Source organism: Pezoporus wallicus, unplaced genomic scaffold (genome assembly GCF_028554395.1).
Source record: "Pezoporus wallicus isolate ANWC-B61680 ecotype Strahan unplaced genomic scaffold, APGP_CSIRO_Pwel_v1 contig_227, whole genome shotgun sequence".
In the NCBI taxonomy this organism is placed as follows: Eukaryota; Metazoa; Chordata; class Aves; order Psittaciformes; family Psittacidae; genus Pezoporus; species Pezoporus wallicus.
The window spans coordinates 11,060,583-11,081,440 of record NW_026635704.1 but is presented as its reverse complement, the minus strand read 5'-3'; the positions used below and the strand labels follow the sequence as shown (position 1 = coordinate 11,081,440).

Genomic DNA, 20,858 nt, shown 5'->3' with positions numbered 1-20,858 from the left:
GTCACCAAGTGCTTTTTTGATTTTTATGGTAAGATATTTGTGTTTAATAATATTAACCTAAGGTCTGACAAAACATTAAGCTGCCATGCCAGCTATTTTTCTGCCTGAGGCCTACTGATGGTTCATGTTCCAGTGATAGCAATAAAAGTCATAAATCCCAGGGATTATACTATCTAACACATCAGTGTAAATGCTGCTAGGCTGTCTCTGCTGTTCTTCCACACTGTTAACTGGTAGGTTTCTTGCCCTTTTTTGATAAAAAAAAGCACAGCATTCAAGCAAATAGGATATTTTTCCACCATTATCCATGTGCTAAGGCGATGAACAGCCTTGTATTATAGGGTGGTTCTGCTTTGAGATGGGCTGTGCCTGCCTTTTGCTGTGGGAATGCTGATGCAGCTGTATCCATGTCCAGCTCCACTGCCTGGAAGGTTCTTCAGGTTCTCCCTGGAGATAGCAGAATTTATCTTTTAGGAAAGAAGTGTCATGAAGAGCTGCCACAGTTCCTTGAGAGTGACTAATGACTTTTCAAAAGTCATTAAAAATATTTGCAGCTTTGGAAAACTAGTCCATAGTGTGCCCAAAATGGCTGGTAGGAGAGTGGCAAAAGCCGCCTTTGTTGGACAGACCAAACCAAGGAAGGAAGGAGAGAGAAAAAGCAACACTGGTAATCATAGAAGGTCATCACAGTCAAATGTGCACTGATTTGTGAAGCTGAAGGGCAAATTCAAGGAAAACTGTTCCCTGTCCCCTTGCTGCATCTGTAGCCACATTGGAGGGACTGCAAAATGTATTCCCAAGAGATGGGTACTGTCCTGGTTTACACAGCGGAACAGAGAACATTAAATGGTCCCGCTTCAAGACACTGTTTTTTGAAATGGGAAGCAAGAGTCTTGGCAGGATCGCTGCCATTTTGTTGGAGCTGGGAATTTTTCTTTGTTGCAATGCAATGCAAATACAACATTTTCTTCTGCCTGAGCAGTCCTATAATTTAGTAAGAAAAACACCTAATATAATTTTATTGTATTTATTTTCGTTATAAGAAATGGCATACAGCATACAAGTGATACATGCATGCTTCTCCCTATGTTCTGTTGTTGTTCCTAAACCCCTCTTAGTGTGGGGGCTTAAGCTGCTGTGGAAAACTGCTGACCAGTTGTATTGGTGAAACAGATCATCAGCTCGTTTGAAAGTATGCACTGGTTTGATATTCAGCAAGTCCTGGCTCTTTACAGAAACTCCAGAAGCCTGCATTTTTATTTAATTAATTAGTTTATTTTTTAATTAAGACAGTCCTCCAGTGACAGGCTTTTTCTGCCTATATGTACTCGAAGCCTGAGCTGCAGACGGGGTTGTCAGCCTGAAATTAGTAAGGCTTTTGCACCTTTGCATTTCTGTCAGGAGCACAGTTGAAAGAGAGAGTCGGAAAAAATGGGAGTATTGGGGAATAAAGTAATTTGTTTTAAAAATCAAGAAAACAGAACACCTGGATAGAGAGGGAGGAGGAGGTATAAAGAAGAAAGAAGAGCTAGGAAAAAATGCAAAACCTGAAGCCTAGGAGTTTGAGCCAGGAATAGTTAGCAAAGAGACAATATAAAAGCATCTATTCTCAGTCTCCTTATTGCTAACAAGGGAGAAAAAAAAAAAAACAGAAGAAAAATAGAAAAGCTAACTTTTTTTTTGTTTTTTGTTTTCTAAAGATAGACTAAAAGGAAAAGCTGCTTATCCAGTTTTTACTAGGTATTTAAGTCATTACTGTAGCAATAAAACTGCCCTTTAATTGCTGCACTATAATTGTAGGTATTTGTTTCTTACACTGCTTAAGGTCACATAAAAATGAATAGAGGTAAAAATAGGTTTGAGTAAAGTGCCTGAATTTTGAAACTGTGTTTTCTGCTACCCATCTGCAGAGAAAGTACTTTCCCTTTAGTCTCCGGGTTTGACTGTTCAGTAGATATATTTTTTAATTACCAAATTGGATTTTAGCAGGTGTAGTCAGTTGATGCATTATGGGTATAAGAGATTAGTGTTTAATCCTTCTTTTTATTACTGTGTAGAATGGTATACTTGGGAAAGTATTAAAGGCGCATTGCATACTCCAGAGTACAGAAATGACATTTATTACTGAGTTTTCTTTCAGCTAGCATCATTTAGAAAAAAAGCTGGTGCAGAACTCTGCAGGGGCCTATAGGCTCATCCATAGTGAAACAGCCTTAAACAATACAGAGTGGAGGAATCCGGAAAGAAACCTTTTGTGTTTTAAAACAAAAGCAGTTGTCGAAATAGAAGTACTTCCCCTGCTTGAAGATGCTTATTCTCTTTTTCTGCATTTAATTTTTTTCTAAAATAAAGACAAAAGGGGTGTCAAAGCACAGAAGATCTTTGTGTCAGTGAGTGGTAGAGGCAAGGACTGAAAAGGGTCAGTGAATCAGATATAATTTGGACTCTATTTGAGATACCAGTCCTGTGTTTTGCTGATGGCTGGTATTCCCCTTCTGAAAAGCTGCAGAGGCATTTCTGTCGAATAGAAAGAACATTATCCCCATTTTCATTCTGGCACGCCTGTTACGACTTTGTTCTGTAAACAAAGAGGATTATGGGAACTGGGAACTAGATTGGCATTTTGTTAAAGAACTGTGTGAGTCTTTCACTGTGAATGCGGGAATCGGACAGTCTGGTGATAGTTACCTGTGAAAGAAAATACTTTAGAAATACATTTTAGTGTCTGAGTTAGTAGGGTTTGTGGGGTGGCGGTCTTCTAATGTAGGACAGAGTATGCACTGGGTGTTAATGTTTCCCAATTACACCCTGCAACAAAATACTTGGAAAAAAAAATCAAAGTGTAGTTGTACAAATTAAGAATAAAAATATATGCTGCAAAAGTAAGGAGAAGGAGGCGTATGTCCACTGTTCTTCTGTTGTGTAGGCTGCCAGATTGCCTTAAAAGTATGTTATTTTAGGAAACATGCATATTTGTCTATCTAGAACTAGCAGGCTGGGGAGTGGGGCAGGAAGCACTGCACTTAATGAGCATTAGTTGCAGTAACCAGCACAAATTATTTCTACCAGTATGTCATATAACTTTTCATACAACTTTATAGCTTTTCTGCAGGAGACTATTGGCTTAGCAGCATCATAATTTTACACAGAGTAAAATCTTGTATTAGTACAAGGTTTTACCTAATGCCTGCTGCAGATCACTCTGGCACTGCTTTCAGTTAATGAAATAACCGTAGAAGAGGAATTAAACTGTAAGTCTTGGGGATCACTTTTCCTTGTAATGATTGTTCTCCTAACTGAATAGACAAATGATTAAACAATACGTTATAATTTCCATGCAGTATGGAAATAGGGAAAGTTAAGCTGTTAGGAGTCAGATCATGAAGCGCCTAAAGTTGGTAAATAGCTTGAATGTATCCCCAGTTTTATTTCAGTTGAAACGTTTTGGTGTGACGCTTTCCCATCTTGTGGGCTTTGTAGCCTGGCTTTCTCTTGGCACCAGGCTGTAAAGCTTGCGAAGTCAAGTGAAAATGGCATGATATTTGTCCCTTAGTAAGTGGCAAAACTCCAGGTGGTTTTGTGTGACCTGCTGAAGTAGCCTTCTACTGTGCGTGGGCTGGCGTGGCAGAATGCAGAGCTCAGCACAAAGGCAGAGTTTTTCAAAAGCAATTACTGAATTAGCAGGCTTGCCTCTCGGAAAGTGGTAAGCAGCTGCCTTTTGACAGCCAGGCTTTCTTTTGAAGTGTGGCAGGTTGGTTGCTCCAGAAAGGCTCAAAATGAGGAGTGCTTTGGGATTTTTCTGGGTTGTTTGGAGTACAGGATAAACTACAGTGCATGGATAGAAAAGGAGGAAAGGGGATTAGAAAAAAGACTAAAACCTATTAGAAACAACACTGTGTATTAAAGTATCTCTAAAGGATACTGTGACAAATTGAATCATAATACAGGTAGGAAAATTATATTCTCTAAAATAACCTGATTATATTGCATATTTATTTTGCATTGGCAAATTTCTATAGCTAATTTTCTCAGCTTGCAGGTGACAACAGGACATTTTCCTGGCTATAGACCACCCATGTATCAAAAAATCAAAAATTAAATAATGTTTTAAGCAGGTCTCAGGAAGTTCTAAAATCAGACCCATTTTAGAAGTGCTGGTGGTGGTGGAAGAGGCAAGTTAGACCATAGTTTAGTTTTGTGATTGTTATGGTCTACCATGATGTCAAAACCCCACTTTTCTTGAAGGTCATCTATAACTGTAGTAAAGGATGTCTCATGGGCATTTCACAACCCACTCCAGCAAACCATGAACTGAAATACGAGCATGTGCACTCTGTTGGTAGGCTTGGGAGATCACCTTACAGATAGAGAAGTATCCAGTCTGAATAACTAACTAATTTCTAAAGTAGTTATTTTTAAAAGTGTGTTTTAGTGTGGTTTTCTCCAGTTTCTCTCTCTGAAAAGTAGGGAGACTTGTTAAATACAGAATGTTCTTGGAGAAGGTAGTGTTGAGATATTAAGTATGCAGATAGCTAGACAGTTCAAGCAGAATGTTTCCATATAATTTCTCATTCTGTCAAACGTAAAAGTGGTACCTGATGAGTAGCTGTGTGTAAGCTACTTTCTTATTCTATGTATTTTATCTGCTGCAGAGTGATCCTGAGTGGATTAAATATACCTGGGTTTTCCGTTTTATGATGCACACTCTTCACTGTATTGCTGAAGTGCATATGTTGTTGGAATTTGCTGCAATTTCCATAATGTACTCTAAGTGAGTCTTCGTCTTGAGGTTGATGCTTAGGCATTGAGAATAGCTTTCAAGAGGTGTAATACCATTCCAGCAAATACACAGAAGGAAATACGCTTTTCTCTTTGTATGCGTGTAGATGTTATCTGGAAATAAATTGATATTTTCAAAATGCAGATATCCAGATGGCAAACTCAATGCAACTATCTCAGGATCAAAGCAAGTACTGAAAATCCTGTATTAATATTCTATGTTGTACATGAATATGTTTATGAAAAAGTGATATTCATATATCATATCATTCTGGATGTCACATCCTTGGAAGTGTTCAAGGCCAAGTTGGATGGGGCTTTGAGCAACCTGGCCTAATAGAAGGTGTCCCTGCCTGTGGCAGGGATGTTGGAACTAGATGATGATTAAGGTCCCTTCCAACCCAGACCATTCCATGACTGTGTGATTCTGTGCTCAGTCCTTGGGTCAAGTAATTCCAATGTTATTTGCCTAAGACTAAAAGAGTAGAAGCAGGCTGTCAAAGGGTGAAAACCAACATGAGTAGCTGAAAAAGGGTCTTTACTGGCTGAGAAATGGTTCTAGGTAACAAGATTACTAGGAAGGTACATGGCTAGACCTGTATTTTATAGATACCATGAATCATTCATCTTGTTGAACCTGAGCATGAGTGGTGTAGCCCACCACTGCACTTTAAATGAATTTGCATGTTTAGTTCTTAATGTTTTGTACACTACACACGTATGCATACACTTCCATGCAAGAGTGTCAGCTTGAAAGCTTGCTTTAATACCAGAGAGCTGCAGATTTTCATTTTAGAATATTGTAGTCACAGAGGTCCTATTTTATTCTTTTTTTAGTAGATTATACTTGCCTTGTTTTTAGGACAAGAAAAGACTTACAAATTAGGATAATAATGGTCCTTTGTCTTAGTGCCTAATGTTTAATAATAATCTTAATACTAAATATGATTTTTCTTTGGTTTAAAGACCCTGTTTTTGTAAATCCTTGTGCACAGCCTTATTTTGAACACGCGAACTAATTGCATTTACTCCCATGCTGCATATTACTGCTTTGATATGAGTACAGATTCTCTTTAAAACCAAACTAGTTATATTTCAGATTATGATTAAATACTTCCTAGTGGTTTCAAATAATATACTCTTAAAAATCAGATACTATTCAGATGCTCAAAAGACAAATATTTATAAATCCATGAGTTGTTTTTACAGGTTATGAGATACACTGATCATTTATGCAGAGAATGTTCTTAAAAAGCAGTAAAATCAGATATTTGATTACTCTTTCTACCCTGTAAAGTGACTAAGATGCTGCATAGTGTATCTAGTTAACCTTTTTTTTTAAATGAAAAGAATCAATATGATTGATCTGTCAACACAAAGTGACTTTTGGAAAGCAGGCCTCCCTTTCCTGTGGTTGTTAGAGCATGGTTGGCATCAACAGTCATTATTCTCAGGGAGGGGAAGTCCTGTAGCATTTTTGCAAAAATCTTTACCTAAAACCTTACAGTCAGAAATCACTCTTTGTTCATACCAGTTGAACACTGAAAAATGAAGCGAAGTGATCTAAATCCAATTTACAAGACTGATAACTATGCAGTTGGGGGGGGGGGGGGGGGGGAGAGTAGCTACTGCACAACCTGTTCTCTGTCAAGGGAATTTAATTATAGATGGTTATACTTGAGTATAATTTGTTAATGTGTGCTCCTTGCAAAGGGAGAATAATTCTCACAAAGTATTGATAGTTTTCTACATTTTTACCAGGATACTGTCAAAGGAAAGGGATTTTCATTGAATTTCATAATATACAGTTGCCTGGAGGAAGAATATCAATGAAGTGGCTAGCAGGGTGTTTTTCCTTGTTATTGTGGGTTTTGGTTTTTTTTCCTACTGGATTTTATATGTAAGAAGATGGGGAAGGAAATCATCTTTATGAATTTTGAATATACCAAAAATGAATATATTACGGTACTGTGCAATAGCTCAAAAATACTTTTTTATAAAATACTGTTGTGAGGTCTTAGTCTTTCGGACCATAATGACTGTAATATTAATTCTAAATTTCATCTATTAAAAAAAAACAGTAATTATCAGAGTTTAGATTAATATTCATTCTCTTTCCCACTCCCTACTTTTCAGAAGTACATCTGAGAAGAGCCAGAGGTGAATCTGGCTTGCTCTTCAGCCTTTTGGTCAAGGCACCCTTTGAAGAAGAGCTTTTGAGAGCAGCTGTAGCTGAGATGAGAGGTCAGCAGAGGCACAGAGCTATGGGTTATTATTGCTGGCTGTTTTTTTTCCTTAGTCTCTTAATGGGAGCTGTTTCCAAGAGTTTTGTTTGTGAACAGGGATGACGCTTGGAAAGGCTCAGCTTTCTCCATGCCTGGGGTATGGGTGGTCTGTGCCTCTGAACCTGAGTACCAGCGGCGCTGTTTGGTAGTCCAGTCGTTCTTAAATTAGTAGATGTAGTGACTTTTGAATAAACTCTTCTTGATACCTCTTTATTTTTGTGCTAAATTATACAAAATATCCTGCTCGAAAGTTTGGCTAATCAGAATTAGAGAATTAGGACTGTGGTAATGATTGTGGGTACTGGTAGCTGTCTTAACTAGTAGCTTTACATCCCTGGCTTAGAATCATGCATTTTCTCAGCTGGACGCTGTATTTCAGCGCGCGGTCGTGGTAAGCTGACTCACCCTGCAAGGCTTAAGTGTTGAAAAGAGTGGGACAGTCAACATCTGGGAGCTTGACCTATTTTCTTCTCCCACATGAACAGCAAGCCAGAGGTTCTGTTCACCTTCCTCCAGTCTTGCAGACTGGTAGTCTGTAGATCCATAGGAAAGGAAGTGAACTGTACTTTATGGAGAGGTAAGATGAACTTGAGGAGCAGTAGGGATTGCCTGGAGAGTAATATGTATGAAAACTTATGCAGAGGGTTGAGTATTCATTAGCATTTCAGTGAAGCACTCACTGCTAATGAGGAAGACCTGAGGCAGCACCTACAAGGAGGACCACAGGAAGGGCCCTGCTGGTGGTGTTTGAGCCTTTTACCCAGGCAGATTTATTCTCCTGGGTTCAGTGCTTTGTCTGCATGGGTTGCTCTTCTCCCCAGTGTGGGGATGGCATTTCATGGAAGCAGACCTTTAAACTCCGCAAGCCATCTGGAAAAAGCAGTATCCCTGCCCAGCCCCCAAGATCAGTATGAAGAAGGTTGATGTTCTGTTGTTTATTTGGAGAAATGCTCTACTTGCCTCATTTTTGCACATGATGGATGCTTTTAAAGTACAGTCATTTCTGTCAGGAGAGGGAAAACGGAGTATTCTGGATAACTGAAAGGGTGCAATATGGAAACAAATTTTATGTGTCACCCGAACATCAGTTCAGTCCTTGAAGTTCAAATAAAAATAGGTATGATTCTTCTTCTCAGTGCCTTCCTGGAAACAGTGCATTACAGGAGAAAGCATATGATGCATGACATTTAATAGTGAGTTTTCTTGAGAGAAGGACCTTTAGGTTTTGAAGCTAAATAGTTTGTGCATGGTTTAGCACAATATAAAAAAGTCCAATAACTGAAATGAAACACAAAGCCTCATTCCATCTTCATCTTCACTATGTGAATTTCAGCATGACCTTCATAATGATATTTTGCACTTCTGTTGCACATACAATCAAAATACTTCATAATGCTTTGGAAACACTATCATTGGTTATAAAAGCACACTATCATTTTTTACCTACTATTATTTGCAGTAACCCAGAAGGTAAGTAGTAGTGAAAGCAATTGGGTGAAGAAAGCTGCAACCTGTTTGTCAGTTCTGTTTTTAACTTCACATCATGGTCTGTACAATCGGTTTTACTGACTTCTTGTTCTGGTGTACATCTTTCAGGCAGGACAAAAGGAAGGAGTGGAGGAATTAAACAGTGGGTAGCTCATAAGTAGATGAAAGGATGTGTGGTACAAGAAATAGCTTTATTTAAAAGAAAAAGATAATAAAATGAAGTTTTTAACTTCGATTTTCTCTGTGAGTAATTACTGCTGCCTCCATCTTGTAGATGAGGGTTGAGGAAACTCTGGCTCTGAGCTTGTGACATACCTGAGATGATACAGCTGGCTGAGCTGGGCATAGAAGTTAATCTCTTAACAGACTTTTGGGTTTCTGCTTTACCTGGGTTGGCAGGGAATCTGCTGGAAGCACAGTTGTGTTTATGATTAATGGTTACATTGTAATTAAATTTGTTTGTTTTAATGAATTGACTTGACTGGATCTTCCTGAGGCTTAAGGTGCAAATCCCTGCAGCCATTCCACTGGAAACTGACTGAAATGTAGCGAAGGGTGTGGAGGGAAGTGGTTTTCTTGCTCTGTTTATGTGTGTGTCCTTGGAAAGGAGACAGGCTAACTAGGGTTAAAATCTCTGCGTAGCACTCCACAGATGTCACTGTTATGTGAACTGACCCCTAAAGTACATGTCTTAACTCATAATTGCATGTGATTATAGTAGCAACAAGTTAAGCCTCTCTGCTTTTGAATCTTTGTTCTTAATGCATTTTATGTCACACTGAGTTCAAGGGGGCTGCTTTTTTATTTTTTGCTCTTCATTTTATGTCTGGCTTACAGTGAGGTTTCGAAGCTGTGATGGAAACAAAAAAATACACTTTGGAAGCAGTGAGCCAGAAGATTTCAGAGTAGGTGAAGATGGTGTGGTCTATGCAGAGCGAAGCTTTCAGCTTTCAGCAGAGCCCACAGAGTTCGTAGTGTCTGCTCAAGACAAGGAAACCCAGGAAGAATGGCAAATGAGAGTGAAGCTAACCCCTGAACCAACCTTCACAGGAGCTTCTGAAAAGGTAAAACAACTAAATGCAGCCTTTATAAATGTATTTCCACAAACAGGCCTGAAAATAGGGATCCGATTCTTTCTGTCATGCGCCTCTCTGTGAGGCGGTTTATTAAGGGACACCTAAAGCTGGAGCTTTAGTAATAACTCTTTTATAGTCTGTTATTTTGTAGCTTTGCTAAGGTATGCAAAGGCATGCCTGTTTAACTATACTGAATTATGTTTGAGCTTTTATATTTGTGTCCCTTTCTTTTTGTTGTTTGTATTTCTATTTCGTTTTAGATATATACCCAAATTTTGGACACAGTCATTTCTTTATTCTAATTTGCTTGGAAGTAGCAGAGTATTTATTCAAGTGGTTAAATATAATCACAAAATAAATAAATCTGTGTGAGAATCAGTCACGTTTATTAGATGGGAGCTGTAGATTCACAGCAATGGTAAGAAAGCATTTCAGGCAGGGAATATTTGCTTTGTCTTGTCCCTTCATAATCAAGTTAGACATTGTAAATTATTCATAATTCCAGCACTACTTGGTAAGGAAGATAGTCTCCCTCTGCTGGAAGCTGTTACAGGATAACCTCTATACTGTAACAAAAATCAGACCTAGCCACATACAGATAACAGTGCATTTACTTTAGGAAGACGGTATTAGGTCTACTGCCTTTTGGTGTTATACTACTTGCTACCTGCTGTTTCTTACCTTCTCTTATGAAGTTCTTGGTTTACAAATAAAGAATAAAATTTCTTCATAGATTAACATACCTGTAATAGGTACACATTAAAGATTTAAACATAATGTCAAAATAGTGTGGTTACACAAGACATTTTTCCTGAGAACACACTGGAGACCAAAGCTGTGTAATCCTCAGGATTTTTATTTGCTCACTTGTTGATTATTTTAAATCTGCTAAAGCACATTTTTAACACAGGAAATACAGTAATTTTGTCTGTGAAAGTCTATTAAAAGAACAGATGTTTAGTTATGCCAGGGCATGCCGTGTTCTTTCGAGAGATCCAGTTCAGGCATCCTTACCATCAGCAGAATGTAGAGTAGCAGAACCTGGACTTCGACTGAGCATCTGTTTTTATTCTGTGGCATACTTGATTAGATTTAAAAAAGAAAAAGGTTCTACCTTTGAAAAATTGGAAAGCGTTTTTGTCACCCTGTCTTCACCCTTAAGCAAGCTAGCAGGGCTGTATGTATGCTGGCATCCAAAGGATGGAATGACTGCAGATATAGGAGGGAATAGGAAAGGAATGTTGACACCCAGCAGAGATTAATGCCCAATGTGTAAAGTGGGTCATCTACTGCATCCATCATGGCTGACATAGGTTTAAAATAATTACAGCATTAATTCTAAGGGTTTTAATAGGGTCATAAATATTTGAGACATTCCTTACCAGTATGTATTAAACTCCTCTTGGAACTCCAAATTATATTTTAGCACACCCAGATCTAAATTTAATGTACAGTAGCACATTACCTGAACTGAAGTTCTAGGTAATGAGAAATACATAAAGGCATACTATTAAATTCTGCAAAATATTAACTACTTTTCAGAAAATGCAGAATAGTTTGCACAGTAAAGCCATTCTACAAATGGCTTGTAATTCCATTTCTCCTCAAACTTGCATAAGGAAAAAAGGAGTTCTTAACATTTTGCAGTGCAGTTGTAAATAATACTGGTTATTTTCATACTGTGCTGTGAATGCAGATAAAACAATTCTAGGAACACAGAGGAAAGACAGCCTTTCGGTCAATTATATAATTGTATCTGAGCTGTTTTATGATACCTACTGGTAATTCTTCTTCTAACATGTACTTAATTTCATTTTGTACCTGGGAAAGGACCAAAAGAAAATTGAAGACATCATATTTCCATGGCAACAATACAAGCACAGCAGCCCTCTGAAGAGGCAGAAGAGAGACTGGGTTATTCCTCCAATCAACCTACCAGAAAATTCCAGAGGACCTTTTCCTCAGGAATTAGTTAGGGTAAGGAAGTTAATAGAAATGTGGTTTCAGTGTCCCTCAGAGAACTCTTGAGGAGATTTTGCATAAATGATGTCTTGTTCATTACACAAACATTTATCAGTCTTTTGTGTTGGTTTCTGTTGGAACTTCCACATATCAGGCTGGGCTGCCTTTGCTTGTTTTTTTAAGTTGTCCCTGTGCTCCTGTACTCATGGAAGGTGACCTTGGTTTGGGTGGTAATTGCTGTGATGACTTACTTAAGTGGTTAAGGAGGATCTCTGCTGGTTGAGGAGTTCTCCAGTCTCCTGTACTCGAGTTTTCCACCTGGGGGAGGATGTGGGGATGAGCAGGAGGAGGGGTGCACAAGGAGGCAGAAGGAAATGGGATCTGATGGGGTGAGGACACCAGCTGTTCCCCAGGGCCCTGCAGCAGAGGTGTGGCTGTTGCCCAAAGCCCAGCACAGGAGAGGACTTCCAGCCGTAGTACTGCCTGGTCAGTCAGATTGTTGGAACTTGGTAGACCATTAGCTCAAGTAGATAGGATGTGGTTTTTGCTCTGTTCTGTTGATGTGCAGGCTGGTGATTCACCTGCTCCTCACAGATGCACTGTCCTTTAATGTTTCCTTGGAAGATGGGGCCAAAGTTCAGTCTTTAAACAAAACCGGTGAGTTTCTGAAGGGCTATTTCCAGTGGCAGAAGAGAGTCTGTAGCTTTGGTCTGGGAAAATATGGGAGAAAAGGAAAAAAACAAGCAGACTTTTTCTTTCTTATAGTTTTATGTAGTTTTCTTGTAGTTTTATGATAGCATATGTTTTCTCTAGGATCTAAACAAATCTGTTTAAGGTAAGTATACTGAATTGTTTTGGTTTGATACAACTCATCCTCCTATGAGAAATAAGCAGGGATATTTTTATGTTCCCAAAAATTCATTGACCATCTTTCTGACAAAGAGTGTAATTGAAAACCTCAAACTTTATACTAATTTTGTCCAATTCCCAGAATAATTATTATTAGATGTTTAGCTTAAAGATGGAAAAAAAAAAGCTGCTGGTCTCAGCAGCAGTCCCATCCATTGCTTCTTTTTAGCTAATGTAAATGTTATCTTTTTTGACACATAGATTAGGTCTGATCGTGATAAAAGCCTCTCGCTACGGTACAGTGTGACTGGCCCAGGAGCTGACCAACCTCCAACAGGCATCTTCATCATCAACCCCATCTCAGGACAGCTGTCTGTGACAAAGCCTTTAGACCGGGAGCAGATTGCTTCTTTTCATGTAAGAGTTTAATTTACCATAAATCAGATTATCAAGTTGAAGATTAACATCTGCTTCAAACATGACTTGAGCAGCCAGCATTTTGTTTTCTGCGAGATGTGATTTGAAGAGTTTGTAGCAGATTTGTATTTGTTGTACTTACTAAAGCTAGCTCTTACTGTGTTTAAGCAGCTTAAATACATTAACATACATAAACAGTGATTACATGTGTTTAGATAAAGTAATTTTAAAAGATTGAAATACGGATACTGTAGCTTATGTTTCAAATCCAGGCTATTGATCACAGTCTCCACTGTATTGTATATTTTTCAAAAGTTTACTTTTAATTCACCAACTTAAATCAGGGCGTGACTGCTATGAGAATTGCAGCTGCTGTGATTTGAGAAATGGATGGGAAGAATAACCTACCAATTTTCATTTTCAGGGGCAAATCTAAGCATTTTAATGGAATTTTAAAATATGTGTGTCAGCTTATGAAAATGATGTTCTTTGCTCTAAAGAAACTGACAAAGTAGACCACAGATTCCAGTATTAGCGGAAAAAGAAGTTTGAAGGAAGGGGGAGACTCTAAAGTTGTTTCGGCTTTTGAGAGACCACACTGAAATCATTACAGAAGTTGTTCAGCTCCTAGAGAGCGTTCCCAGCATGTCGTGCATTAAAACACTCCTTGCCTTGCACTGCGGGAAGCCCTTAGAGTGCTACTCCCAAATGGAGGATGCAGCAGGAGTCATCTGTGGGGGAGGCAGAGTAAATGGTTCTTGCAAGAGAGCAGGAGCTCCAGCATTCCATAGGACCTTTACTGAGAATTTGGCATTGGCAATTCAAGATGTACTGACTTAGGAATTTACATTTATATGAGTAATTTCCAGAGTGGTGAGTTAATAATGCCTTCTTGCTTCTTTCTACTAGGTTTGAGTGTGTAGATATATATACACAGCCCTTTTTGACAATTGGGGCATTAAATTTAAGTGTCTCAGTATCTTTGAAACTCAGTCTGTAAACTTTAGCTTAATTTTAGCCTGGAATTTCATGTGTTTATTTGGCAGTGATTTATCAGAAACCCTAACCTGATGCTCAAGGTAACACAAATGTATTCTATATGCAGTTTCTATGCATTCATGTATGTTCAGTATACATAGTATCTGTAACAAAGTTTTGAAAATGATGCCAGTGTTCATTCCCTATGGATTTTTAGTAAGTTGCTAGCTGCTTAATATAAATCTGCTTTTTTAGAGTCTGTTTTCTAACAGTCATTATTAAAAATTATATATGACACTAGGCATTGGTATTAATCAAAATTGCAGGATTCAGAATAATTTTCAGCGAATCAAAGAAGTCAGTCTGCAACTTCGAAGTCTGAACAGCAGTTCCATTAGCAACCTGAAAACCTAAAAGGTCAATATGAGGGGACAGTGACAGAAAGCAAAATACTTGGAGCTAAAAATGCCTGACCAGTATTTTGTCTATTTGTGCCTGTATGTTGTGCAAATTCTAATACTTTAATTATTTTTGCAGCTGAGAGCACATGCAGTGGATGTAAATGGAAACCAGGTGGAAAATCCTATTGACATTGTTATTAATGTCATTGATATGAATGACAATAGACCTGAATTCTTACACCAGGTTTGGAATGGGACAGTCCCTGAAGGCTCAAAGCCAGGTAATACATGGGCTTTCAAGGCAGGGGGAAGTGTATGCGATATCACATTGAAGCTGATGAAGGGGGTGCCCTCAGATCGTGTAATATTTTGAATGATGTCTTTAATGTGATGAACAAAACCTCAGATACGATCTTATTATTTCACCTTTTTTTTAATTCACTTTTTAACATGCTGGGCTTAATTTCCAAAAGAAGAAAGCATTATGTACATAAACAGAAGTAATATGACTTTTTAAGTTCCTGTTTTTGAAAGGTCTATTTATAATGCCACAGTTCTGATGTTCATGATAGCCTTTGACATTCAGTTAGTTGACAGGTCAGGGTATAGGAGACTGCTGAAATATCAGCCGAGCCAGTTCTAGTTTTGAATCTCAGAGGCTTTGGAAGTACTGGGATTTGAAATCAAACAGTTCCATCTGAATTCTTGAGAAAACCCTAAATGTTGTTCACATCTCATTAAAATCCTAATCACCTCAGACTAAAGTTTGCACTGTGGCTGAAACTGCTTTCTTGATTTGTCAGTAGTGCAAAATGAAATTTTTAGAAAGGTTAGCACAAGATATGTATTTTCTCAGTTTGCAGTGTTGACTTGGCATTTGAGATGTGTCTCAAAGACCTTTGAAAGGGTATTATTTACATTGATTTTCAGTCACTATCAGTATGTGCACCAATTCTGAACATTAAGTATATTTCCTTTGGCCCAATGAATAATGTTTTCATCTAAACATGAGAAGCTCTGTTGTTACAGAAATGTTATTTGTGGCAGAATTGTAGGATTTCATTGTTTATGGAGCTTCTTCAGTCATAAGCAAATCTGATATTACTGTAAACACAAAGTATTTTTATCTCTTCTTATGTATTTTAATTACTCTGTTGGTGAGTCTTGGGTTTAATCGGATTGTTTTAAGTAAGACAAGGAATGTGCAGAGTTTACCAAAAGAAATACATGCTTTGACCATTGCTTGTAAGTGATCTTGTGTAATCTGAGTAAGCTGTTTATGTTACATATATAACATCAATTATTTATCCTGCTGCTAGGAACCTACGTGATGACTGTTACTGCCATTGATGCTGATGATCCCAATGCACAGAATGGGATGCTGAGGTACAGAATCTTGTCACAGGCCCCAAGCAGCCCCTCTCCAAACATGTTTACAATCAACAATGAGACTGGTGACATTATCACCGTAGCAGCTGGGCTTGACAGAGAGGTAGGTCTTAATCTCATAGGCTGGTTTATACTTATTTTTGATAGTAACTTACAAATATTTCTCCCCCTTCCCAGTCTGAATTTTCTCTCTTTCTTTCCCCTGTTGGCACTGGCCATTGTCCTAGGCCAAGAGTATAAAATCCAAGAGAAGAGGAAATTAGGACAGGGATAAAAATTGGACCCACATGTTCTGTATGCGTAGTCACCCTTGGTTCCATGGGGTTGTGAACAGGATTTTGTCTCATAAGCCTGTTTGGTTTTAAGGAGCAGGTACACACTAAAGCAGAGCAATGCAAATAAGAACATTGGATGCTTGGCCTGGGTGCTGAGATGGGAGGTGTTCCTCAGCACCAGCCCTTTCCTCTTGCTGAGCTCTGTGGACAAAAGAGTAGATGGAAAATGGAATCGGCTATATGTTTTATGTATTTTGGAAGCTCCAGGAGAGTTTGTCCTCCCATTGTCTTTTTTCTTGTTCTTCACAGAGGGGTGGTAAATGTTGAAATCTTCTGCATGCTGTGCTGCTAAATTTGCAGTAATTCTCTGATCTGAATTCTGCTTACTAAAATCAATCAGGAAAAATATTGCTGATCTTAAAATCTGAAAAGCATGGTTCTAAGAAATAAACCAGTCAGTACTGGGAGCTGCATAGATGGAGGTCTGTCTCAAAGCCTGGACACACATTCAAAACCTTTAAAAAGAAAAAATAAATTAAAAAAATCTGACTGCCAGTAATTCCTTGGTACATGCTGGGCAAGTCCTGTTCTGTCTAGACAGTTCTTCACTATGCCCCACCATCAGAGAAGGAGGGTGCCAGATCCTCTGTTCTGGTTCACGCATTTGTGAGGTGGGAATAAAAATATTTCCCTCCCAACTCCAGATCTGTCATGGACTAACTGCTTTTGAACCACTTGAAAACTTCACAAGAGATAAGTGTTATTTTATAAACAAGCTATAAAATCCAAACAAATCTCTTTCAGGACATCTTTTTTCAACTTCTGTTTTACTAACCTCATTTTAGCTCATTAAATCTGAAGGTTTCTTTAAACTTGATTTGCTGTTCAGCTTTTAGCTGTTTGCTTATATTTTTTTAAAATAGAACACAAAAATGCTGTCTGATGCTCTGGGTTGACTATTAATATTCTGATGAATTTCAGTTTGAAAGGGGAAATCAGAAGATTTGAAAAGCTAAGCAGACAGATTTCGCAATTAATTTTTAAAGTTTTATTGACATTCATTCTAAGTTGTTTTTGAAGAGGATGAGTTTGAGGAAAGGAAAACCCTGAACTTTACGGTATTGTGCCCTATTAAATTAAAAGAATAATGGGCAGCATTGCCCTGGTTTTTAAAATCCCTTGGTCATCTTTGACAGGTGAACTTTCAGAAGGACATAGCGATAACTCTTTGGGTTTTATTGCTTGGTGACTAGCTGTACTGAAGTGATTTAACTTGGAAGAAACCGCCTGTCTGTGTAGCTTAGGCCCTCGCACCAGCAGCTGGAGAAGCACTGTCGTTTGCCATCAGTTTTCCTGATGGATCGCTCTACTGATATCCAAATGAGTATTTATAAACATTTCTTGCATATGTTGAATATTAATGATTAATGTCAAATCGTTCAAATATTAGATTAATATGAGATAAAATGGTTTCCTTCCCAAGCTGTTGCTTTGCTTCCTTTATTTCCTGAGTCATTTAGTGTAAGTCAATTAAATTAAAATGACCAGGATTCTTGGAAGCCAGATCTGAATTGAGCCCACGTCTGACAGTGGGCTGGGGAGTGCCGTGTTGCCCAAGGTTCATAAAATACTAGACACAATTCAAAATTCTTAAATTATGTGACACATTATTTAGGGTAGCATTGGTGTTGTAGGCATTCAAAAAGAGTGGTTCTTCTGATGCATTCCTCATCTGCTAGTATTTTAGATTATCGTGCACAATGCATTATCTGTGCTAACATGGCACAGGAGGAGAGTTGCTTAGGTAAGGGGACTCAGTTAAAAGCAGAAGAAATCTTTCACTTGCTATCCCAAAAGATCCTGTTTTATGAGATCCAGCTGTTGTTATTGCTTTTGCTATTGCTGTGGAATTCACTTCAGCATTAAAACATCTGCTTTACTGCTGGAGGTGCCAAAGAAGTCAGGCAGGGTACTTAAATTTACACACTGACATTCCTGCCTCACGTGAGGTTAATTCAGTAAAGTGCTCTTTTATTTGGCCTGTGTTGAAGTGGAAAGATGTGACCTGATGAGGTCTGTGTTCTTTCTTGAAGCTGCCAGTTCGTTTTCGGATGTGTTGCTATATCTGTGCAGGCTGCTGACACGTGCTCCGCAGCTTATTCCTGGCTGCTTCTCACAGTAAAAAGCAGAGAGCCACTCCCCCCATCTTCCCCATGCTTGCAAAGTTCTGTGCTTGTTGATGTCTGGTATTTCATTCCCAGCAGTTGATCTTCTGTATGTGAGTGCTGGGACGGGAAGAACAAACAAAACCACATACAAGCTGTCTTTCGGGGCACTTTTTAGGAGTAGATTTCTCGTGCAGTTTTCTGTTGGAATTAAATAAGAAGACTGTATGAAAGTTGACTTTCGCAGTAATAATAATGGGACTTTTCTTAATGAAATTTGTTTCTTGGGATCAGTGTGTTAAGACCCAGATGAATCAGAAGCACCTGCTGTTTCAATAACATAGAATGATCTGGCTGCAAGATTTGCTTCAATACTGATCTGGAGTTTATTGCTTCACAATAAGTAAAGTCTATTTTTTTCCTGGATGAAAGTGGGAAAAGTATTTCCTTGATTCCCTTGTGACTACTTCTGGTAGTGTCATGAAGGAAACCTTCAGGGTGTTTATTGAAGCATTTTGAAGGTCACTTTGCAAGTATATTTTCCAAACCAGAATTCATATACATATTTCTGCATTATTGAACCATATATTGCATTTCTGTGTAAATAATCTAAGTCTTGCTTTTTTTAAAGAAGAACTGTGGGATGTATATATAGCAATACGCATTTGGGGTGTGTTGTAAGGGTTCCTTTGTGGAAGAGGACATCATAATAAGAGGACTGAGGCAATACCTTCAGTTTGAGATAAAGATGACTTATTTAAAAAATCTTTTTTAATTCAATGTCTCATATTTGCTGCTTGGAAGTGTGCATAAGCATTACATTTCTAGTGTCTGTTCTAATGTTGTAGTGTCTGGCCAAAATCCGTAAGAAAGTTAGATACAATCAGTGGAATCATCCTTGGTTATTTTTTGTATTGCTATCCATGGTCCCTTTTTGTAAACTGTTTCCATGAGAAGTAATCTGTCATATACTGCAGTCTTCAAGTAGTGGGAGAAAATAAGGTGCCAAGCGGAAAAAAAAAATCCTTTTCTTTAAGTACTTTTATTTTGCCAGCAGGCTTTTGCCAGTGTTAGTAAACCATTCATGAAAGTGATATTTCAAAGTAATAGCAGATCCTTATGGTTGTGTCTTTCCTTTTGGAAAGAACTGAAGGATAACACCTAGCTCTCTGAGCTAGGAAGCTGAACCAGTAAATGGAAGAGCACGCACGATATTTGCATTTCAACATCAAGGAGTTAAAATCATCTTCCTAGCGACTCTATGCAACAACTCTCTTTCTAGTGTTCTTTTTTTTTCACTAGGACCTGCTCGACTTTGTTTTAAACAGTCTCTGTTGGGCATTTCTTGTGCTTGAGGAAACCCTGGCCCTGCTCCAGCTGTGACGGGATAATGGCATATGCAGCGGTTGGAGGGGGAGAAGGCTGAGGCTGCAGTGGTGGCCATCTTCAGCCAGGGTGCTTAACTTTTATGGAAATAGCCTGTACACTTGCTCCCTCCTCCCCTTTCTCCCAGCGTCCTTACTTGTCTCTGTTAGCCTTGACATCTTCAGTTTCCATAGCAATCACAAGATGTTGCAAACGGCGGGTTTGTTCTTGGGCTTGGCTGAAACAAAACCTTGGCAGTTGTGGCCGTTTGGCCAACTAAACCTGCCTTGGCTCAGTTTGCTTAAATGCTTTTGAGGACTTACCCTGTTTTAGTATAAACTGCACTCTGTGTTGGGGGATTTTTTTTTCCCCATTTGAAAAGCAATGTTAAATCTGTGATAACAGCATTAACTGTATAACATGGTTTTGATTTTTGAGAGCAGGAAGCAGGCAGTCTGTCCTTGTCTCAGTGACATTTGAAGAAAATCAAGCAGTAGTTCTATATAGCTAGATGCAACCTGGTGCTGTATTCCTGTGGCACAAACTTTACTCCTGTCATTTTGGCTGATGCTAACTGGAATAAACAGTGTGATAGGCTCCATTGCTTAGCACAGTGCAGTTTTGGGAACACCTGCTGTCCTATGGTAATGTTAGTTTTGTCTAAGTCTTACGTTGATGTCATTTTGTGTTTTAGAAAGTGCAACAATATACATTAATAATTCAAGCTACGGACATGGAAGGAAACCCAACATATGGTCTTTCAAACACAGCAACTGCTGTCATCACTGTGACAGATGTCAATGACAATCCTCCAGAGTTCACCGCCATGACTGTAAGTAGAGGGTAGGAGAAACTGAAGGATGTGCATATTTATAACCATTCCCCACTTTTCTCATTATATTCACAGACGGTAAATATTTATTACTTATTAAATATGTACTGGCAGGCAGAATTGAAATACATGCAGAATATTATATCCCTTAGATACAGTATTCTGTTTAGGCCAAAAGGCAAAAGCTGACAAGGGAATCAAACCATCCGTTTTCTGGGTGGCCTCAGGTAAACTTCATTAGATAAATTGTCAGACCTCCAGTGAAGAGAGATGTGCTTCCTAACGTTGATGAATATTCAGTATGGTGTGGCTCTTGCTTGCTTCTGCAGCCAAGGTAAAATGTTTTCTTGTGTTCTTTGCAGTTCTATGGGGAAGTACCAGAAAACAGGGTGGATGTGATCGTGGCAAACCTGACGGTAACAGATAAAGATCAGCCTCACACGCCTGCATGGAATGCAATGTACCGGATGACCGGAGGAGACCCAACAGGTCGATTTACCATCCTGACTGATCCCAATAGCAACGATGGGCTGGTGACTGTTGTGAAGGTGAGAGATGCTTGTGCTGCAGGGAATTAGGCAGAGATGGAATAAGTGG

The 20,858-nt window shown here is 38.7% G+C and overlaps 1 protein-coding gene across 2 annotated transcripts in view; it reads left to right on the top strand.

The window, feature by feature from the left end:
- CDH2 (cadherin 2) overlaps positions 1 to 20,858 on the top strand; it is a 117,870-nt gene that overhangs the window by 69,343 nt on the left and 27,669 nt on the right. For both annotated transcript variants that reach the window (XM_057397677.1, XM_057397678.1), the window contains 7 exons: positions 9,390 to 9,616; positions 11,459 to 11,605; positions 12,701 to 12,856; positions 14,372 to 14,516; positions 15,555 to 15,727; positions 20,124 to 20,261; positions 20,624 to 20,809. In XM_057397677.1, coding sequence (XP_057253660.1) covers positions 9,390 to 9,616; positions 11,459 to 11,605; positions 12,701 to 12,856; positions 14,372 to 14,516; positions 15,555 to 15,727; positions 20,124 to 20,261; positions 20,624 to 20,809 — 1,172 coding nt within the window. The remainder of the gene's footprint in view (positions 1 to 9,389; positions 9,617 to 11,458; positions 11,606 to 12,700; positions 12,857 to 14,371; positions 14,517 to 15,554; positions 15,728 to 20,123; positions 20,262 to 20,623; positions 20,810 to 20,858) is intronic.